Here is a 22,913-nt window from a genome sequence, read left to right on the forward strand (position 1 = left end):
TGCTCATTTCTAGAAATCTGGCCAATGTTCTTAAACCACACAAATGTGACTATCCAGAGTTTCAGCTTCAACTTCCTGTTATCCCCCCAAAACCACATCCACATCCACAAACTTTGTTTCCAAACCAACAAAAGCGAACCAAAAATCAGCAAAAACCGATTTAAACATAACATAAAAACCACAAAGGATGAATAATATAATATGCACAGCTTCACCAAAGAGTAAAACAGTGCAATGTGGATTATTAAACATTACATCTCTCTTCTAAGTCCCTGTTAGTACATGAATTAATAACTGATCATCAATTCATTTACTTTGCCTTACAGAAATCTGGTTAAGGTTATGTTAGAATCAAGACCCCCAAGCAAACTAACTGTTAGAGTCCACAGGCTGAGAATGGGGATTGAAAGGTATCCAGTTTATTAATCAACCAAAGACCCAGACAGAGTTTTAATTCATTGAAAAGCCTCACGCTTAGCCTTGTCTACCACTGCTGGAAAACTCAAAAGCCAGTTTTATGTGTTGTTATCTATTGTCCAAATGGCACTCACTCAGATTTTCTATCTCAAATTTCAGTCTTTTTAACTTAGTGATCAGTTCAGATAAAATAATTGTGAGTGATTGAACATTCATGTAGTTACTAAAAAATAGTCTCAGATTTTCACAGATGATATCAAGCTATCACTTGACCAAGCTGTCTTAGCTAATTATAGGCCAATCTCCAACCTTCGAACAGTTGTAAAATAGCTAACTGATCACCACTAGAGCCATGGTTTACTTCAACATTTTCACTCAGTTTTCAAAGCTCATCAAAGTAGAGTAACAGCTTTACGACAGGTTACTGCAGTGGACTCATGTCTGTGTCTATCCTGCTAGACTTACAGCCTTCTTCCTGTTTAAAGGGAGTTTTTCCTTCCCACTCTCACCAAAGTGCTTGCTCGTAGGGGGTTGTCTGATTGTTGGTTCTTCTGAGGCCATGTCTATGCCCTGTCAACAATGACAAGCTCAGAGGGTAGCAGCTTGTTCTTTAAGGATAAACCACTTATTTTTGTTGGTAAATAGAGGGAAGACCTGACTGTGAAGCAAGCTGCTAGAGGTCTGTGGTTTTTACTGTCTTCAGATCAGTTACTATCTGTGAAACACAGCTAGCATTAACAGGTAAACGAGGTTCAGTGATTTAACATTGTAAGGGATGAGTTTCCGTTTGCCATCTGCCCTTGGTCAACATGTCTGGTGTAAAGGAGATGAAGTATGAAAAAGCTGTTAATAACTCCTGTAGGCAGTTATTAACCCTAGGTACTCATGAACTGACCAGTGCTCCAAAGAAGATAGTTGTAGGTAGTCTCTGTACAAATGATGGTCCACGGCGTCGTTCAACATAGCTGTCATCAAGTGCCAAGCTGCTGAAGTTGCGATTCAGTTCAAGTGCCATTGTGTGCCAGCTCCCATCATTGATACGACGACCCGAGATGCCCAGCATGTCAGGGCTGTCATCATTTCCACCAAGGCCACAAGCCAACTGGAACCACAGCTTCCCATCCTCCAACTGCATGGAGACACACACACACACACACACACACACACACACACACACAGTCTTTGAAACATCAAAGCACATAAATGTAGTGTTACATAAAAAAAAACATTCTGCAAAAAATTTAACTGTAAGAAAAAACATAGATGTTGGTGATGACAGCTTCAAGATGCCTCCTGTATCGTGAGAAACTAATCGCATGCATTGCTCAGGTGTGATTTTGGTCCATCCTTCCACACAAATGGTCTTCAAATCCTAAACGCTCTTACTATGAGCACAAGCTTTAGGTCTTTCCATAGATTTTCAGTTGGATTCAGGCCAGATAATTGGCCGGGCCATTCTAGCAGCTTTGTTTTCTTTCTCTGAAACCAATTTTGAGTTTCTTTGGCCGTGTGTTTGGGATCATTGTCTTACTGAAGCGTCTACCATTGTCATCCTGGTACATGGCAGTAAATGTTTTTAAATTAAGAATATCCCTATACATTTTTCCATTCATCCTTTCTTCAATTATTTGAAGAGTGCCAGTACTGTTTGCTAAAAAACAGCCCCATAACATGATATTAACACCTCCAAACTTTAATGTTGATATGGTGCTTTTGATTGATGTGCAGTGCCTTTTGACCTTGTGTGTATTATGGCCTAGTGTGTATTAAGGCATTCAAAGAGTGCCATTTTGGTTTCATTGGACCAGACTGTGAAATCCTCCCAGTATTTCACAGGCTTGCCTAAATTTTGTTCAGCAAACTTTAAATGCCCTTCATTTAAAGTTTAGGCCTATAAAGTGTATGGCCTTGTTTAGAAATTCTGCTGTAATCAATTCCATCAGTATGTTTTCCAACAATAACGTGGCAAAGGTCTTAAGAGAGCTCATTGGTTTTACTCAACATTAGATGCTCTTTGTGTGAAACCTTGGTAATGAGGCACTACTTTTATAGGCCATCAATGAGGACTGAAGCTACTGATATTAATTTGCACTAAGTGGCAGGATTGTTTTCCAGTTATTGATAGATTTCAGCTACTGTCATGACCTTCCATGCATTTTAGCACCTCCCTTTTTTCATCTATTCAATACTCCTTCCCTGTGTAGTTTCTCATTATTACACAAACTAAATTTGTGAACATCTATGGTTTGACTTTGCATGTGTGGATTGGATGGGTTGTATACATAGTGACGAGAAGTAGTAATCTCATAATAATAAGGTAGTATTGATTAATGCAACATGTGAATATTCTTTTTTGAAGGTAAAACTGAAGGTAACACACTATATTTAATGGAGTGGCTTATTATCATTAAACAAGGGTGACAGTTTCTGTATAATAACTTGGAATCAAAGTTGCAAAATGCAAACCTACTATTAAGAGCCTACTAGATTCTTTGTGAGAAGAGTGTCAAGCCCTTCACAGAGACGGGCCCAAATGCCAGACACAGACACACACTGAAGGCCATCACCATGGTAACTCATTGACTTCACTGCTGACAGAAGTGCAAGCCAATGAGAATGAAAGAGTTGATTCATTTGAAAGTTATCATTTCATTGGTTAATCATAATTTCCTCTCTTTCTCTGCCTTTGCTATTGGCTGAGATTTTTTATGTTACCTCACATCACATGCTTATCTCTCTTCCAGTTTAATGGTTATTCACTATATTGCTCAAAGTATTCACTCACCCATCCAAATCATAGATCCAGGTGTTTGAGTTACATTCATGGCCACAGGTGTATACAACCAAGCACCTAGGTATGCAGATTAATTGACAAATTTTTGTGAAATAATGGATCAATAGCGTGCAGAGTTTGCAAACTTTCTGCAGAGCCAATTTCTACAGTCCTCCAAACTTCTTGTGGCCTTCGGATTAGCTCAAGAACAGTGTGTCAAGATCTCCATGGGCTGCATCCAACATTACATCAGATACAGAATCGTTAACGATGCAACCACTAGACCAGGGGTGGGCAATCTCAGTCCACAAGGGCCGGTGTCCCATGTGTCCTCGAACCAACACAGCTGATTTAAATGGCTAAATTAGCTCCTCAACATGTCCTGAAGTTCTCCAGAGGCCTGGTAACGAACTAATCATGTGATTCAGGTGTGTTGACCCAAGGTGAGATCTAAAACCTGCAGGGACACCGGCCCTCGAGGACTGAGATTGCCCACCCCTGCACTAGACAGTGGAGAGGTGTTCTTTAGAGTAATGAATCACACTTCTCTGTCTGGCAATCAAATGAATGAGTTTGGATTGCCCGGAGAACCGTAATTGTCTGACTGCACTGTGGCAAGTGTAAAGTTTGGGGAGGGATTGTGGTGTGGTGTGGATGTTTTTAAGGGGTTGGGCTCAGTCACTTCGTTTTTGTGAGAACAGTTTGTCAGTGTGCAGCTATCACATTACTACTACATGTGCCCAGCTACTATATTAGGTACACCTGCATACCTTGCAAATTTATTTGGCATATCTGTGGCTGGCTGTTTTCTGTGGCTGGCTAAATGCATGATCCCTCTGTGTGCCTATTAAAATGGTTGATCACAGTTTTTTTTTTTTTTTCAGGTTTTGTAGCCTTTACCACTAAAATTTTAGTAGGAAGCCACATACCAAGTCCAGTACTAGCAGCAATCCCACTGCAGTTTGGACTTGACTAATCCAAATACACATGAACCACTGTTCATCTTTAATGGTAATAATGACTCATAACTTCTTAAAGTTTGCTTTAATAGGCTCTCAACATGGAATTAGAAAGAAATATCAGGTTTTGTAGTCCTGTTTCCTGGTTATTACACAGAAACTACCAAATGTTTTTATAGGTTATAGGTCACACCATTCACATATTAGTTACAATGTTACCTTCAAAATAATTCCAGGGTTATATTATAATAATAGTGTAATATGTTAAAGCATCAACCAATATTACCTTATTATTACAAAAATACTACCACAAAGCAGTATAGAAAAATTCTCTATTGTTAGCAAAATATAACTATACTATTGCTAACTGGTTTTGCCCCATACTCATGTTTTTTTCCCCACAATATTAGTTCCTATTTTGGTACAATTATTACCCAGTTACATGAATTTCAATGTAATATTACACAGCTATACCTGTGTGTCAATAATATGTATCAACGGTAGTTGGCTACTACATGGGTATTAATTTGGTAATTAAGTGGTATTAATGTGCTATTTCCATATTATTGCTTTCTTATTTCGACCTTAATTTACCACCTTATTTCTGAGTCATAATTTAAAGCCCTATCACTGAAATATCGACTTATAATATAAACTGCTCCATCATGTTTTGCTGCTTGGTTATTTCATTCATAGATGGATCAGAACTATACTAACATTCACATCAGTTGGGCTATACATTGACATTGTCGTGTTGACTGCAAACTCATGAGGATAAAATGAAGATAAAATAGTCTGTCTTTAACAGTCAGATATTGCATTGGTCTCTAATTAAAATAATGCAACATTCCTGGTTCAAAGTTGTGTAGCAATCTGTAACCTCAGTTGAACCATTTTGTTTATAATAGAGAGAAGTAGCAGTGGAGATAAAGTTGCTGAGAGTTCTGCAATCCTATGAGCTAGCTGTCGCTCTGGATCAATTGCTAAAGTGTGGTATTAGCACCTAGTAGTCGTACAGGTAGTGCAGGGGTCTTTTGTCCTTATAGTGCGGCTCCGCGTGGTTTGGGAAAATAAATTAGAAGTATTTAGCTGAAGTGTATTTTATTTCTGTTAGTTATTTTTTTAACTTGTAGTTCTAAATTGGAAGATTGTTGTGACATTGTAATATAAAAATAAAATGATATTTTATTATTTTTTCATCGCTCAAAATAAGCGTCACACTCGCGGAAGCCGGTGTACCCGCCGAAACGCCGTGCATTTATCGAGACTTTCAACCCCAGGTAGGCCAGTTATGGATCTTCGGGTCCACATTGTCAGCAGCTATTCTCCACCGTGAGAATGTTAAAAACAAACACCGCTCACGCCTCACAGATGGCAGCTTACAGTCCTGCGTAAAGATGAAAGTACAGCCCCATTGTAAACATATCACGGCAGACCCGACGATGTTTCCATGAACATGCTTTTCAGCATCTCTTTATTGACCAATTTTCACACACTGTTGCTGTACGCATACAGCCGGCTGTAGCTTTTCAGCTCACAGCCCGACATATACCAACAACAGCATAGATAGCACAGACGTTAAGGTGGCGAGTCGTGATTGTGGGTGCTGCTCTGGTGCGTCCGCCTCCCCTGCAGCAGTGCTGCAGACCACACCCGGCCACACACATTAACCAGGTAAAATACATATTTAGGCAGGATTTTGCAAATATTTATTTTTAATTTTTTAGCAGCATAGTGCTTTTTTTCCAATTATTTTTTAAAAGTCAGGTCAAGGCTCCAAAAGCCCAAAGGCGATATAAGGGTGGCGGCTCACAACAGTTTTTGTTTGCTACATGGATCATTTTAGTTCAGCTGGGTGTCTTTCCTTTTGTTAGATTTCTTTAAGAGTTCAAAATGTCTTAATTACATAAATAAAATGTAATTTTCTCTGTAGCACTTCATGGATTTCATAAGCAACACACCTTAGTTGTTTCACACAAAGCATTAAAGTAAAAAACAATATATACAGTATTATCTTAATTTTAGATGTCAAAAAGTATTTGCGGCTCCCAGTGTTTCTGTTTTGTGTGGAAACAGGGTCCAAATGGCTCTTTGGGTCTTAACGGTTGCTGACCCCTGAGGTTGTGACACCATCAGTTGGATTGACCTGCCATTAGAGGTCAAGCCACAAGCTCCTGTAACTCTTTAAGGGTGATGTTTAGATGTTTGAGATGATGCCATAACTTGTGGTGGCATTTGTGATTGATGACTGTTTAGGGTACATTCCAAAGTGGTGCTGTCACAACTTTCTGCTGCATTTCGAAGCAATGCCATGATGCAGCCTTTTGTACCATGAACTGCTACAAGATGTTTAGTGATGATACCATGAGTTGCCATGGCTGTTTGGGAGTGTTTGAGGCTGAAGTCATGATCTAGTGAGTTTTCAGTGTCACTCTGTCTCTGTTAAAACAGAGACAAAGTTTCAGTTTTCAGTAGACTTAAACTGTTCGCCTCTCTTCCGAATACTTCTGAAATATTTGCGGGATGTTTTATGCAAAGTTTTCATATTATATATCCTTAAAAACAGAAGTGAAATTAGCGCTAACAAAAAAACATGCAAAAAGGAAAAAAAGAGTGTAGAGCCACTGTGACGTTGCACACCGCCATCTTCATGTATCTTATCTTACACTCTTGCTCTGCTTTTAGATTGTTTTAAATTTTCATTTATTTAATCAAATAATTAATTAATCTAATGATTTATTCTCTTCAGTTTATTTTTATCTTCTTATTATGACACGTTATTTATTTGGCTTGTCAATCACCTGTGAAACACTTTGACCTGGACTTAACTGCATGACAGGTTCTAAACACAGATAAGATTATAGCAGCTAAGGTAAACATGACAAACATACATTAAAAAATAGCTTAAATAGGTGGAATGGCGTGCTGCTCAGTAAAATAAAATACAATATGAACAGACTTTTTTAAGTTTTAAGTAAAAACAAAACTGAATTTAATACAAAAAAGTAAAATTAGTTTAAATCAATTTGAACAAAAACAAAGTGATAATATGAACAAATAAAACATAAGCATAGGAAAACTCAATTTAAAAGAGTTTACTAAATGTAGTAAGACTAGACTATTTTAACGACTCAAGAGCTCAGTAGCATAAGATTTAGGCTTCTGTTAATGATATGATATGCTATGATATGACATGATGGGTTACTTTTCAACAAATGACTATCAATAAAATGTCCTTTGCAGTGGTGGAAACACTACAGTAATATGTGTGAATGTACCTTAAGCACAGTGCAGGGCTCAGTGTGTGTGTACATGATAATTCCTTGGCTCTGCAGTGTTCTGATCCTCAGGCTCAGTTTCAACTCTGTTTGCAGCTGGCCAGAGAGTCTGTACTTGATGTAGCTGTTACCTGAGAAACTCAAAGATGAATGTCCTGCACCAAAAATAACAACAACAAATGTTAGACATTACTCTAGAGTTACATTACAGTTAGTTTTTACTTGTTGTTCTTGCATTTTTTAGTTTCATGCTGACTTTGGATTGTTTCTCTTTTGCTGACATATGTACCTGCACACTCTCCAAGTTTGCCTTGTGGACACTGGCATGCATAACGCCCTCTATTGGCCTCTATTGAAACACACTGCATGTCTGGTGGACAGGGTTGGTCCTCGCATTGTTCTGACAGGACAGAACAGCTGTCATCTGTCATACATACACACATGCACACAAAACACAGGGACAGAAAGTAAGAAACTATTGAGAAACGATCCCAATGAAACACAGTAAGAAACAATAGAAGAAACAAAGACAGCAAGGGGAGTTTAGCAAGTACCCAACTCACTCCACTTAACCTAAGCTGCAGTGCAACTGGATAAAATTACTTTAATTTACTTTACCAGTCACAAAGTGCTATACACAAAAAAGGTATCTTACATGTAGTCTAAGGCAAGACTGCAAAGAAAAACAATTCTGATTTACCATTGCATGTACAGCGTGAGGTCCGGTGAAAGCGAGGTGAGACAAAGCTGACCCGTGGGTTACTATATGTAGCGAGATTGTGTGAATCCAAGACAATGCTCTGTTCGCACTGAGCCCCACGACAGTCTAATCCAGAACAGTTCTTATCCAGGATAGCTGATACTCTAAGCACTTCCTCCAGGTTTCGCCGTGATGCACTTAGTTTTTGGGTGAGGTAGGCTGCCTTATAGTATCCACCACCTGCTTTTTCCATGGTGATGAGCATATCCAGCTGTTGCGTCCCTCCAACTGGCTGCAAACTTAGCAAATGCAGTGAGTCCTGCTGTTGAGTAGCAGCACACTGCTGGAGCACATTTAACATGCTTTTCAAGTACAACGCCACAAAGTCTTGTGGTGCCACTCTCTCAAAACGCACTGTCACTGCTTCACGCAACATGTCTGGTGTTGCCTGCTCCACATGCACACTTACGGGTACAGGAACAGCAAAGCGGCCATCACTGACACTAGCATTAAGAAAGTACCTGCCTGCATCCAAACCACCCAGGGCTATGATCTTTCCATCATGAGGACTAATCTTAAAGAGACTACGTTGAGCTGAAGGAGCGTGACCAAAAGTCAAAACATCATAAGGGTCAGCATCGGTGGCATGTAGCTGACCAATCACACCACCAGGAAATTCATCCTCCATAGTAACAATATGAATGTCCAGTGGTACTGCTACTGGTCGATGGAGGCTCTCCTCAATCACCCTGATTGTGAGTATGGAGGAGGATGACAAAGGAGGCTTCCCCGAATCTGTCACCTGCAGGAAAAGTCAGATCAGAAGTCAGAAGTAGAAAAACAACCAATGAAAAATATTAAAAGTATAAACTAGATTAAAAGATATTTGAAATATGCAACCTTTCTTTTACTTTAGCTTTTTTAAATGAGGATATTTCAAAAATATATTTTTTGACATTTCTACCTTTTTAACAATAGCAGTAGACATATAGACAAAAGACAGAAAAGGCTATCAAAATAATTCACCACTAGAATGTACCTCAGCCAACAGGCTCTAACATTTTAAATACCATTTCGACAAACATGAATATATACCATTTTAATTGCTGCTTTAATTTTTTTTTTTTAGCAAGGTACAACATTTTTTTAAACTGAAGAATGTAGAACTTGCTGAGCAGCAGGCATTGTGGCCAAATTGTGACACAGCAATGGTAGATACATGCTTCGCTAAAGTTTGCTGAACTTAAAACCAGTGTTGGGCAAGTTACTTTGAAAAAGTAATTAATTACAGTTACTAGTTACTTCTTCAAAAAAAGTAACTGAGTTACAATATTCTAAAAGTAATTAATTACTTGAAAATAACTATTGCGTTACTTTAAATAAAATGTTTAACCCTCTGGGGTCCAGGGTATAATTGCCCATTTTTAACTGCTTTTGATTTTCCCTCTACATTTCACCTTTAAAAGCTTTGCCTTGTTTGGTATCATCCTTTTCAGCACGACCTAACGTGTCTGAATTTACAGTTATGTTTTCATTTTGACATGCTGTACTAACACAATTGATCTAAAATCAGACAAAAAACATAAAATCCGAGTAGAAAAAGTTATTTTTTTTTTCTCATAATTTTATTGAGAGACAAGTGTACAGTGGTTTACAATGACAATACAATCTGTTCCCCTCACATATTTTTTAGTTTTTCTTACATGAACAGATACGATAACACACACACACACAGGCACACCCACACACACACTTAAATAAACAAACAAAACAAAACCTAATAAGAAACCCAAAACAAACACAAACAACAAACCCCAAAACACACACACACAAAAAAAAAGGGGGGGGGGAAGAGATATGATATTAATCAGCTGGTAGAGCGTGTAATGACTTGCAATAGTCTACGAAGGGGCCCCAGATACGATAAAATTCTCTGTATTTGCCCTTCGCCACAAGGCCTATCTTTTGCAATTTAAGAAATGACATCACATCTCTAAACCAAAAAGAAACTGAAGGTGGCTTTGAAGATTTCCAAAGGAGTAAGATGCAACGTCTAGCCAAAAGTGATGTAAAGGCTAAAATTTTGAAGTGTGTAGGGTCGGTTAGACCAGTGTTGACTGGAAGCCCAAAAACAGCTAGAAAAGGGTCCATGCAGATTTGGGTCCCAAGAGCCTTGGAAAGAATAACTGAATACCGACTCCAGAAGCCATGGAGTCTTGGGCACAGAAAGAACATATGGCCTAGGTCACATGGGGTGGCATGACATCTCTCACACTGATCCATCACTTGTGGGTAAATCTCAGACAGACGAGACTTTGAATAGTAAACCCTGTACAACACCTTGAACTGGATAAGTTGTAACCTGGCACAGGACGTACTATAACGGACATTGGATACTGCCTTCTCCCATTGCTGATCCGAAAAAATTACTCCTAACTCCCGCTCCCAAGCCCCCCTAATTTTAGCAACTGAATGGACATTTAAATCCATAAGTTGTTTATATATTAAAGATATAATTGACTTCTTATTGGGTTTAAGGGATAAGAATTCCTCCCACGGTTGGACATTTGGAAGAAGAGGGTAGGAGGGGAAGAGAGCAGAAGTGCAATGCCGTGCCTGAAAATAACGGAATAGATTGGTAGCCGGAAGATTTGTTTCTGAACACAGGTCTAAAAAAGTTAAGAAAGTACCATCTTTATAGAGATCCTTAAACGTATTAATACCATGACGCTTCCACTGTACATAGGTACCATCAATGAGGCCAGGAGTAAACAGATGGTTCTGCGTGATGGGCATGTGTACTGACGCAGAGATGTACTTAAAATGACTCCTGAATTGTGACCAGACCCTTAGACTAGACTGTACCACGGGATTTTGGGTGAAATGAGAAGGCTTAAGTGGTAGTGGAGAGAACAATAAAGCTTCTAAGGATGAGGAAGTGCACGACAGGCGTTCCAGTTTGCACCACAGCAGTTCTTGAGATTCAAGCCAATGGGTCAATTTGTGAACATGAGAGGACCAATAGTAAAATAAAAAGTTAGGCAAGGCAAGACCACCATCAAATGTCAGTCTCTGTAATAATGATTTCCTCACCCTGGGGTGTTTCCCTCCCCACAAAAACGATGTAACTAGCTGGTCTAACTTTTTGAAAAAAGCTTTAGGTAAAAATATAGGAATACTCTGAAATAACAATCGAGGCAAAATGTTCATCTTTACAGCATTGATCCGACCAATTAGGGACAAAGGTAGCGATTTCCATCTCTGAAAATCCGATTGAATTTGAGTCATTAAAGGGGAGAAATTGGAAGAGTACAGAGAAGACAAAGTACGAGTCACGTTAACTCCCAAATACTTAAAGCCGGCAGGGCTAAGTCTAAAAGGAATGTCAGATTGTTTAAGTGTAAGACTCAAAGAATTTATGGGGAAACATTCACTTTTAAGAAGATTTATTTTGTAACCTGACAGAGAGCCGAACTTGTTTAATAGAGACACAATCGATGGTATGCTAGATAAGGGATCAGAAACATATAGAAGCAGGTCATCTGCATATAAAGACAATTTTACGTCAAGGCCTGACTGGGAAATACCACGAAAATGAGGAAGAGCCTTCAAAGCTATAGATAGGGGTTCAATTACAATAGCAAAAAGTAGGGGGGACAGGGGGCAACCCTGTCTCGTGCCGCATGACAATGAGAAGTAGCCAGAGGAAACACCATTCGTATAGACACTGGCTTGGGGTGCCTTGTACAACAGTCGAATCCATGAAATGAATCTGTCCTTGAAACCAAATCTTTGCAAGACCGCAAAGAGAAAGCTCCACTCCACACGATCGAAAGCTTTCTCAGCATCAAGTGAGATAACTACTTCTGAATTAGTGGTCGAGTGTTGGGAAAGAATGACATTCAAAAGCGTGCGGACATTAAAGAACAGCTGGCGGCCTTTAATAAAGCCATTCTGTTCATCTGAAATAATAGTAGGAAGAACCTTTTCAAGGCGAATTGCTAAAATTTTAGCCAAGACTTTAACATCAACATTCAGCAGTGAAATAGGCCTATACGAGGTGCAAGACGTAGGATCCTTACCCTTCTTTAAGAGAACAGTAATTAGTGCTTGAGACAATGTAGGGGGCAATAGACCACGTTCAAAAGATTCATTATACACTGAAAGAAGTAGTGGGGCTAACTTGTCTACAAATGTTTTTAAAAATTCAACTGAAAACCCATCAGGTCCTGGTGCCTTACTATTGTGCATGGTCTTGATTGCATGCACAATTTCATCCAACCTAAAAGGGGCATCTAATTGTTCAGCTATAACAGGATCGACAGTGGGCATTATAAGACCGTTAAAAAAGGAATCCATCTCAGAGCCGTCAGCAGCAGATTCAGATTCATATAGGGAGGAATAATACGTCTTAAACACCTCGTTGACTTCCTTTGAATCAGAGACCAAGTTGCCTGCCGCATCTTTAATGTGAGAAATTAATCGAGAAGAGGCCTGACGTTTTAACTGATGGGCCAAAAGCCTTCTGGGCTTATCACCATGTTCATAATAAGTCGCACGCGCACGAAGTAAGAGACGTTCAGCATCTGCCGTAGAAAGTAAATCAAATTCGGTCTGCAAGTCAAGTCGTCTTTTATGCAAATCAGGAGTGGGACTGTCAACAACCTGTCTATCTATGTCACAAGTCAAGTCAAGTGGCTTTGTGGCTTTTAGTGGAATGGGCAGAGAAAGAAATTATTTGCCCACGCACATATGCCTTAAGAGATTCCCAAAGTAATGACCTCGTAACAGTATCGCTGTCGTTAAACACCATAAATTCATCAATTGCGGATTTGATAAAGGTAACAAACCCCTCATCCGAAAGCAACAAAGAGTTAAATCTCCAGGGTGAGGAAAAAGAGGACTGGGCTATGAGCTTGATGTCAACGGTAAGTGGTGCGTGATCGGAAATGACAATAGGATGATATGTAGATGACAGTACTTTTGGAATAAGGGAACCGTCCACAAAAAAATAATCAATCCGCGAAAAGGACTGATGTACCTGAGAAACGAAAGAGTACGCTCTGGTAGTAGGGTTAGAAAACCTCCAGGGATCTACAAAACCATTCTGAGACATAAACTCTGAAATAGACTTGGACATAGAGGATTGGGTCAGGGTCCGAGGATTCGAGCGATCTAAGGCAGGATCAATAACACAGTTTAAGTCACCACCCAATATCAAAAGATGAGTATCAAGGGAAGGGAGACTACTCAAAAGTGCATCTGTAAAACCTGGATTATCAAAATTTGGCGCATACACATTGACTAAGAGGACGGGTACATTGTACATGGTGCCTACAACAACCAAATATCTCCCGTTTTTGTCAGCTTTAATCTCAGAGGCTGTAAACTGTACCCTTCTGTTTATTAAGATCGCCACCCCCCTGGCTTTTGAATTAAACATTGAATGGAAAGTATGACCTACCCATGGGCACCTGAGCCTAAGATGATCCCGATTTCGCAAATGGGTCTCTTGCAAAAACATTACATCACTCTTTAAACGTTTAAGATGCGAGAATATTTTAGATCGTTTAATTGGGCTATTCATACCTTTGACATTCCAAGTTAAAAATCTAATACCACAATTGCCTAAGGACTGACCTGAAGTACTGGTCATTGCAGAAAGATAAAAGAGAAAATACTTATTTCTTCACCCCCAAAGAAAGAACAAGTGGGAAAAACACACTCACACAAACACACAAACGCAAACCCACAACAACAGAAGTACAGCTTCAGAATAAAAATAATAATAACACGTCAAACACACCCTCCCGCCTCCCCCCTGCACAGCAAAAGCCCCCATCCCCAAACGATGGAGACGGCAGTGCACGCTCCCACCCGGAGCAATCTAAACAAAAACGCTCCCGACTACGAAACGAACCGTGTCAAACCAAAGCTCCAACAGAGTCATTTCTCAATAGATTAAAAGGCACAAATAAAATAAAAATAACCCAATTATATTTTACTATTAGACAGGTAAAACAAAACAAGTGTTTGGCAGAGTAACAAACTTAGCTTACCACAATGATGTTTGGATTTGGATCATGCGCTATTTCAAACAAACAAACATTGTCCCGCTATATTTTTTATCGCGTGGTTATTGTCTTAATATATTCCTTGGCCTCATCTGGCGAGACGAAGTCGCGCTGCATTCCTTGATAAGTGGAATCTTGCCGGATAGAGGATCCCAAATCGGACTCCCTGGATGCCGCGAAGCTGGCGACGGACCTCATTGAAAGCCGCACGGGCCCGCGCTGTCTTAGCGGTGTGGTCGGGGAACACAGAAATGGTCATATTATTTATCTGCACCCTCTGCAGCTCCCTGGCCTTCTGGAGAATCCTAGCACAGTCCGCGTAATAGTGCAGCTTCACAACCATAGCACGGGGGCGTTCACCGGTGTTAGGTTTGGGGGCCAAAGTTCGGTGGACTCTGTCTACAAGCGGCTCCTTCCCAAGCTGAAATGCCTCCATCAACAGCACGGACACATCTGTAGCGGACAGGACGTTCTCCTCTGGCACGCCAACAATGCGTATATTATTGCGGCGAGACCTGGACTCCAAATCCTCGCATTTATTCTCCAATTTGGCCAACTCCTTTGACATCGCATCCACTTTGGCTTGGAGGTGGACAATATCATCCGTGCATGTGGAGAGAGACTGTTCCATCTCCGTAACTGTGCTCCTGAGGCCAGCGAATTCCTGCCGCATGGTAGTTATATCTGAGGAAAGGTCCGTTTTTAGTTGCTGTATGTCGGACCTGATAGACGTGAGATTCTCCGCAAACGGTGCCGTCAGTTCCTTTTTAAACAGTGCTGAAATTTCTTCACGAAGTTCAGAGAGGAGTTCAGCCTTCGTGAATTTTTCCGTATCGACGAGCGGCGTGTCGGGTGACCCAGGCAGTGGCGAAGTTTTACCACGAGGCGGGGATGCAGTTTTAGCAGCAGGCCGCAAGTTCTGCTGAGAGGTGCTTGCGCTCTTATTAACCTTACGCGACATTGTAAACACAAAAAGCAAAAACAGTCTTGTCTCGGAACTATACAAAAAGAAAAAACCCGTCAAAATGTGCCTGGAAATGCTAGATAATAACTAGACTCTGCAGGAGCTACGCTCGGTGCGACCTACGCCATAGTCACCTAAACCGGAAGTCCCGAAAAAGTTATATTTTTACTGTAACAACAACAAACATGTTTAATGAACCATATTTCATAACTTTAAATGCAAATATAAATTGCCAATTTTAAAATCATATGCACACATTTTGCAAACAACAAAGCTATTTGCAGGCATTTACCTTTTACCCCTTTTTTAAATAACCACTTCAAACTATTTACATAACCATCAGCTGTTCTGCATTCAATAAGATGCCACACAAATTATTTCTGTCCACTATAAAGGAGAACATCACAGCCTGATACCTGCAGGTCTGACAGCAGCAGGTGTATCACTCCTATTCTCTACCTGGAGACAGCAGTCGCCTCAATGTTCTGACACACAACACAAAACTATCCACAACACTACACACTAACTACAAAAGACAACACATTAACTACACACTCCAAACATGCTAAATGTTACAAATTTCTCACATCTCAAAACTCGCACTCTCTCTTTTTCTGCTGTCTTTCTCTCTCTCTTTCTCGCCGTCACTCCTAAAACTTCCCCCTCTTCCTAAACAGCCAAATGTCATGTTGCCATATCAGGGCTCGCAAAATTTCAAAATCCCTGGTAGCCCTTCGAATAAAAAAGATAGCAATTTTTTGATTGATGTTTTGTTTGGTTCTAATGGGGGCCTTTCTTAAAATTACTGGTCCCAGTAACAAAGGCGCTTGTCGACTCTGAAATCGAGGGAAAACCAACAACACACCCGGCAGAACATTATGTTATTTACACGGGTGCATATAAGTGGTCCGCATGTGCGCATTCGCTGTCAAAATAAAAGACGCGCACCAGATAAGAAGTTGCAACGCAAGTTTGCGTCCATATAAAAGGCAGTGTTTTTGTCCGCTAGAGTGGGATTTTCATGGCACATTCGGCACCAAATCTCTGTGCATTCATCATTTGTTTGAAGCCAGCTCACCTCCTGCAACCACTTTTCCGAGAATACGCGCTTCTTTTGTGGTTCGGACTCCTTCTGACATTTCTTTGGAGGTGGAGGAACACCAAAGTAATTGCTTAAAGGAGCTTGCTTCTTCGACATCTTTAAGAGTTCTAAACAAATGTCTGTCCTCCTCCAGAAAATCCTATGTACGCAAATATGCGTTGCAACTTCTTATCTTGTGCACGTTTTTTATTTTGACAGCGAATGCGCACCTGCGGACCACTTACTGTATGTGCACCCCTGGTTATATAGCTCGTCATATTGCAGCCACAGAAATTCATTTGTCCATGAAACCATAAAGCTGCACTTTCTTTTTGCCTTATAGTCTGATTTGTCATAACTTTTCCGTTTTGTGGTAATCTTTTCTTTGGCTGTCACTTCTTCACCCTGACCTGTCTTATTTGGCTCAGCAGAACTAAAATATATATCCTGCTGCTTTTACACACGCACTCACATAACGCTCAGCGATTCTCTGCACGATCAACCTCTCACATGTTTAAGCTTGCTGCGGGAGATTTCACTTGTCATGTTTAGTAGTTAGTAAGCTAACGATTAATAAGACGATGTCAGAGGAATTGGTGCACAAATTATCATCACTCACCAATCAGTGCTGTCACTCTCTATACACAGTTCGCGCGATTGCAAAGTGAAAGCAAAAAACAAGCACAAATTCAAACGTGATTTCAATATGTCACATATTGACAGTGGCTCACCGATGCCAATGATATAATTACCCAGCTACATTTCCGAAAGAATGCAAAAGCATTGACATATATTTTTCCTTCCTATGATAGCCCGACGGGCAGGGCAGAGATAGATTTTGGTAGCCCGACTGGAAAAATCGCTATCCCCGGGACGTCGGGCTAGCGATTTTGTGAGCCCTGCATATCATTTTTGATTGGTCGGCATGGTGCATTTTTCCACCAAGACCAAAGGGCTTGCGCTGTCCTTAGACGTTAAACGTGACAAAATTATTCAGGAAAAAACGCTGTGTATATATTGTTTATCATGACTCTGGTTTTACGTGGCCTATCAATGCAATTTAAAAACTGGTATATATCACCTTGTTGCTTTGTCATCTTGAAGTAGTCATGTGATTGGCTTACCATGACTACTTTATTCTTCCTCAGTCAAACAGCAGCACTCATGCAATTGTTTTGTCCCCTTAGTTCCAGGTGTTGTGCCAAAAAGTGATTGTTGAGCAGACAGTGATTGCCATCTGCGGGAGCACTCGCAGCTGCTTAAATCTGTAGCGTACAGATTACTTACGTAGACAGCTACTTCCGTGCAACTGATATAAGGTGCGGTAAGCTGAACAGAGCTTCAACCGTCTGTTTGCTGAAAAATAGTAACGCGACCGCACCTTATTTTCTTCTTCGTAACGGTAACGGCGTTGTAACGATAGAAATTGTAATAGTTAGATTACTCATTACTGAAAAACGCGGTTTTTCAGTAATTACAGTAATTGTAACGCTGTTATTTCCATCACTGCTTAAAACTTAAAACACTATCTTTTACAATAGTATGACAGTAGAGAAGAATGACTGAAAAAACTTTGTGTGGTGTAAACAACAATTTGACTCTACCTGTATCTGAATTACATATTCTGTTGCCAGGTCCCTTCTGAATACTTGATTGGCTACTAGTGTCCCATCTTTTTCCAATACAAACTCCCTCCCTTCATTTCCCAATAAGATACGGAAGTCGAAGGGTGGGCCATTTTGAGAGGAGTCCTCATCAATGACTGACAACTGCAGGATACTGGTACCAATTGGCTTGTTTTCCTGGTCAAGGGAAGCCAAGACGATGAATCATTATATGCATTTCACGTTCAGTCATAATTCCTAAACTGAATTTAAATCTTATTAAAATTAAAATTAAATGAAAAATACACATCTGAAAAAGAATCTACAGGAGTGTAATCAACATTCCGGCAGAATAAAACAAATGTATAGTCTTTTAATAGACTATTTCAGGTTCAAGGGTCATTCATAATGTCATTCTTCATGAGAAACATGACAAAATAAAATGAAGTAGGTATCTGTGCTCATAACAGTTATAAATAGAGATGAGAATTTTTTTTATATGCTTGGCCTGTGTTGCAATATCAGATTTCACAGCAACTGTAAGCTTTCCTTTTTTTCACTGACTAATTTTTAGAGATGCTGATATAGGGAAGGGGACAGGCGTACTTAAAGCACTGACTTAGGAATTTAAGTACTATAGTTCACCTGAATTATTACATGATATTGTTATATTTGGGTTCAACTGAAGATTGTGAGGATTATTAAGATTACCTGTATGACAGCAGAGAGGTTGGCCGGTGAAAAGGTGGGTGGATTATCATTGATGTCAGAAATGTCTATGTTTACCATCACAGTGGAGGACATGGCAGGGGTTCCACTATCCAAAGCTCTTATGGCAAGTGAGTAGCTGGGAACCTACAAGGAAAGAGACAACAGAAGATATCCAGACAAATCAGGAATGAAGCATTGGCGCCTAATGGTGAAGCCAGAAAATCTACTTTTGTAGCAGCACAGTGAAGTTTTCATTTTTCATTCAGCTAGTTTCAAATTCCCAAACTTTCAATGGAATTCAAATCTGGCCTTTTCTTCTTGACTATAAGTGTCTTTTCCTCTACTTTTTGAGCCATGCCTAGGTATAACTACATTCAGGCACATGAGCAGATTTGGACACATTTACAGATTTCACACCAAAAGAAAATCTATTATTCAACATTTTTTTTAATATGAATTTATTTATTTGTACTCGATCAGGAAATCACTCAACCCATTTTTGGCTGGACTTGAAGGTGCTCATTTTTATCCCCACTGCTTCATACTCAGCTAAAAACTGTTCCCGTGCAAGCTCGATGAAGCCAACAGAACACATAATCTACAAAAACCAATAATGAAATAAAAATAATGAAAAACAAAATTCCACTATAGAAGGTGTGACTATTGGATTGAGTAGATCCTGAACGTGTTCGTTCCACCACCTGACTAAATCCCCTGTCGAGGTCAGCACCGCTGTACACAGTGTGTTTAGAATACTGCTTCCCCCTTCTGAGTTGTCAGACGATTTGCTAGAACCGCTTTGAAGGCAACCAAGAGTCTCCAAACTCCTGCCACACCAGAGTTTTTCCATCAGCCACTAGCACAGCTGCACTCCCCTGAGTCTGCCAGTACCTGTCTGCTGCCTCTGAAGTCCCACAGGCCTGCTAAGACTCCTTCATGATTAGACTCCTTCAGGACTGGTGGCTCCCTTCATCTCCGGTATCCACCAGTGACTAAGCTGAGTGCAGCTGTGCTGGTTCTGGGATTAACACAATTAACCTTGCAGTAGCAGCCAGTTGAGCTGTGGAAAATGGTCATTAGCCTTGTCCATAGCCTCCTTCGGAGTGTAGTCAAAGCTCTGTTGGAGCCAATCGCCTCCTCACAGCGAAATAAATAGTATTGAGCAATCCTGTTATTTTTCCCCAATTTTATAGGCTCCAAACGGTTGTACGAATCAACAATTTCAGTTTCAATAAGAGATTACAGGATGGCCCCAACCTCAGCAACAGGACCACTCTCAGCATTGACCGAGTGCGTTTACTTTTGGAACGGTGCCTTCATTTCGCCCAGGCAGCTCTGAACCCCACATCCAGAACTTTTTGAAATTTGTTGAGAAGGTGAGAGATGTCATTATGGAGGCAGATGAAACCATAGTCTTATACAATGTTACATCTCTCTTCACTTGCATCCCAGTCACCAAAGCGGGATAACCCCAACCTCAGCAACAGGACCACTCTCAGAGCCAACCAAGTGTGTTTGAACTGTGTGTTTATTCCACCTATTTCACATACAAGGGTCAGTACTACAGGCAGAAACATGCGCGTGCCATGGGCTCCCCAGTTTCACCCATCGTGGTTAATTTGTACATGGAAGAAGTGGAAAAGAGGGCTTTGCTACCCTGGAACACCACCAAGTCATTGGTTCAGGTATGTGGATGACACCTGGGTGAAAATCAAATCTCATGATGTTCCAGAATTTACAGATCACATTAACTCGGTGGACCAACATATCAAATTCACCAGGGAGGATATGAAAAGTGGCAGGCTAGCCTTCTTAGACTGTGAGATTTCCATCAGTAATGGGGGACATCTAAAAGCTAATGTGTACCGGAAACTTACGCATATGGATCAGTATTTAAGGTTTGACTCTCATCATCCACTGGAGCATAAACTGGGTGTCATCAGGACGCTACAACACAGAGCGTAAACATAGTTATCCCAACTGGACTTTTGTCAAAGCTGGGAAGGCACCAAAAGAAAGCTCCAGCCGAGAAGGACAACCGCTGACTAAGCAAAAACCTGTAGTGATCCCGTATGTGTCGGAACAATTGCATTTTTTCTAAGCACCATGTCTCTGTGGCTTTTAAACCCCAAAACACGCTTCGCCAAAAATTGGTCCATCCCAAGGATCGGGTCCCTCGACACAAACAGAGTAACATAGTGTACACTGTTAAGTGCCAGGAGGATTGCCAGGATTTATACATAGGGGAAACCAAACAACCTCTGGCGAAGCGGATGGCACAACACAGAAGAGCTGCCTCGTCAGGCCAGGACTCTGCAGTAGGTCCTGACTCTCCCAGGACCTACAGGCCAGTGGAGTGGACACTCTTTCAATGATGAGGATGTATACATCCTGGACAGGGACGAACGCTGGTTTGAGAGCGGAGTCAAGGAGGCCATTTACATGAAAAGGGAAAGACCATCGCTGAATCGAGGAGGGGGCCTAAGGGTACATCTTTCACCATCTTACAATGCTGTGTTTGCAGCCATTCCCCAACTCTCTGTGAATGGTACTCGTAGCCATTGATCAGTGGTTGTTGATCAATGGTCATGAGAATTTGCATAATTATGATGAAGGTGACCTCCCAGCCCATTGTTCCTTCAGTGGGCTGGTTTCAGTCATTATGCAAATGTACTATTTATAACACTGGGGAAACCTGCAGTCAGCTGAGACTGAAGAAGTCACTTGGATGAGTGACGAAACGTTTCTCCCACTGAAAACGCTACGTCCAGATGAACAGAATCAACTTTTGGAGACTTTCTTAAGTGTCTGCAACTGTGACTGTTACAAGATCCTGTTCAGGGAGGTAGCTGTGCTCTGTTCTTAGAGCCACTAGCCTTTATCCTATATTCTTCCAGTATTGCTCTGTCTCCAGCCTTGAGGTTCTTCTCATATTGTTGTCCTACCACAGAGTACACCTTGGATGGTTCAGTAGTGTACAGCTGATTTATTCCCTTGCCTTCTATCTCTCTGGTATACCTCTTCAAGTGGCTGCCCAATGCTGTGAGTGTTTGCTTGGCAGTGTCCAAGGCCTCAGGTATAGAAAGCTTGCTGTACATCTTAGGTATGACTTTCTTCATCACAGCTTTCTGCAGCTCCGATTATTGATTAACTTCCTTCCATACTGCTTTGATCTTTGCCACTAGTACTCCATGGGTGTACTGCTTCTTCTGGCTGATCATTTTATAGCCAAGCATCTCACGATCACTGCTGCCGTAGTGTCGTAGTGTTGGTTTTCGATGATCGTCACAACAGGGATTGTAAGTAATGCTGCATTCATGTCTTCTACTAGAACTTCAAAGGGTACTTCATGTTGGGGGCAGGAATAGCTCAGTAGGTAGCGTGGTCGCCTCATAGTCGGAAGGTCAGAGGTTCGAATCCACTGAACGGCTACCCTGAGGTACCCCTGAGTAGGGTATCATCCTTACACACTGCTCCCCGGGCACCTGATTAGTGGCTGCCCACTGCTTCACTGAATAAATGGGTTAAATGCAGAGAGAGTAATTTCCCCACAGGGATCAATAAAGTATACATTATTATTATGTTGTCTTGGAAAACGGCCACGGAGGTTCCAGGTTCAACTCCCAGGCTGTAGGAGATTTAGGGTAGGTGAATGACCTGAACCTGTTTTTCAGCAGGTTTGACCAGACACTCATCCCTCCTCCAGCCCAATCACTTCTTCTGCAAATGCCCTATTTTTGACCAGTGCCTGCTTTTCTTCCATGACTGCACACCTCTCAGTCCTCAACTTCAAAATACTCACAGCTCCCCTACCACTATCCTTTCAACACTTCATGTAAGGAACAAGCTGGAGAAGACCAAATGGTAAATGGCCTGTATTTGTATAGCGCTTTTCTAGTCCCTAAGGACCCCAAAGCGCTTTACACAACCAGTCATCCACCCATTCACACACACATTCACACACTGGTGATGGCAAGCTACATTGTAGCCACAGCCACCCTGGGGTGCACTGACAGAGGCGAGGCTGCCAGACACAGGCGCCATCGGGCCTATAGGCAACGGATGAAGTGTCTTGCCCAAGGACACAACGACCGAGACTGTCCAAGCCAGGGCTCGAACCGGCCTTCCGATTACAAGGTGAACTCCCAACTCTTGAGCCACGATCGCCCTAATCAAGATGCGAAATGCTGCAGGTCCGAATCACATCAGCCCCAGGCTCCTGAGGTACTGCATAGACCAACTGTGTGGCATCATGGGATACATTTTCAAAATTAGCCTGAAGCTAGGGTAAGTACCACGGGTGTGAAAGACCTGTGTGGTACAGCCTAGCATCGGGGTGGATGATGCCATCA

General features: G+C 41.1%; 1 protein-coding gene across 5 annotated transcripts in view; it reads right to left on the reverse strand.

Moving 5' to 3' along the window:
* Positions 1 to 22,913, reverse strand: part of fat3a (FAT atypical cadherin 3a) — a 182,592-nt gene that overhangs the window by 19,552 nt on the left and 140,127 nt on the right. For all 5 annotated transcript variants that reach the window (XM_086260683.1, XM_086260681.1, XM_086260682.1 and 2 more), the window contains 6 exons: positions 18,562 to 18,705; positions 17,851 to 18,048; positions 8,128 to 8,929; positions 7,717 to 7,851; positions 7,428 to 7,582; positions 1,313 to 1,546 (listed from right to left, as the gene is read on the reverse strand). In XM_086260683.1, the coding sequence (XP_086116809.1) occupies positions 1,313 to 1,546; positions 7,428 to 7,582; positions 7,717 to 7,851; positions 8,128 to 8,929; positions 17,851 to 18,048; positions 18,562 to 18,705 (1,668 nt within the window). The remainder of the gene's footprint in view (positions 1 to 1,312; positions 1,547 to 7,427; positions 7,583 to 7,716; positions 7,852 to 8,127; positions 8,930 to 17,850; positions 18,049 to 18,561; positions 18,706 to 22,913) is intronic.

This window comes from Aulonocara sp. 'chitande type north' Nkhata Bay, linkage group LG14 (assembly GCF_057382095.1).
Source record: "Aulonocara sp. 'chitande type north' Nkhata Bay isolate Kocher_YH1m ecotype deep benthic linkage group LG14, A_spYH_male_GT1.1, whole genome shotgun sequence".
In the NCBI taxonomy this organism is placed as follows: domain Eukaryota; kingdom Metazoa; phylum Chordata; class Actinopteri; order Cichliformes; family Cichlidae; genus Aulonocara; species Aulonocara sp. 'chitande type north' Nkhata Bay.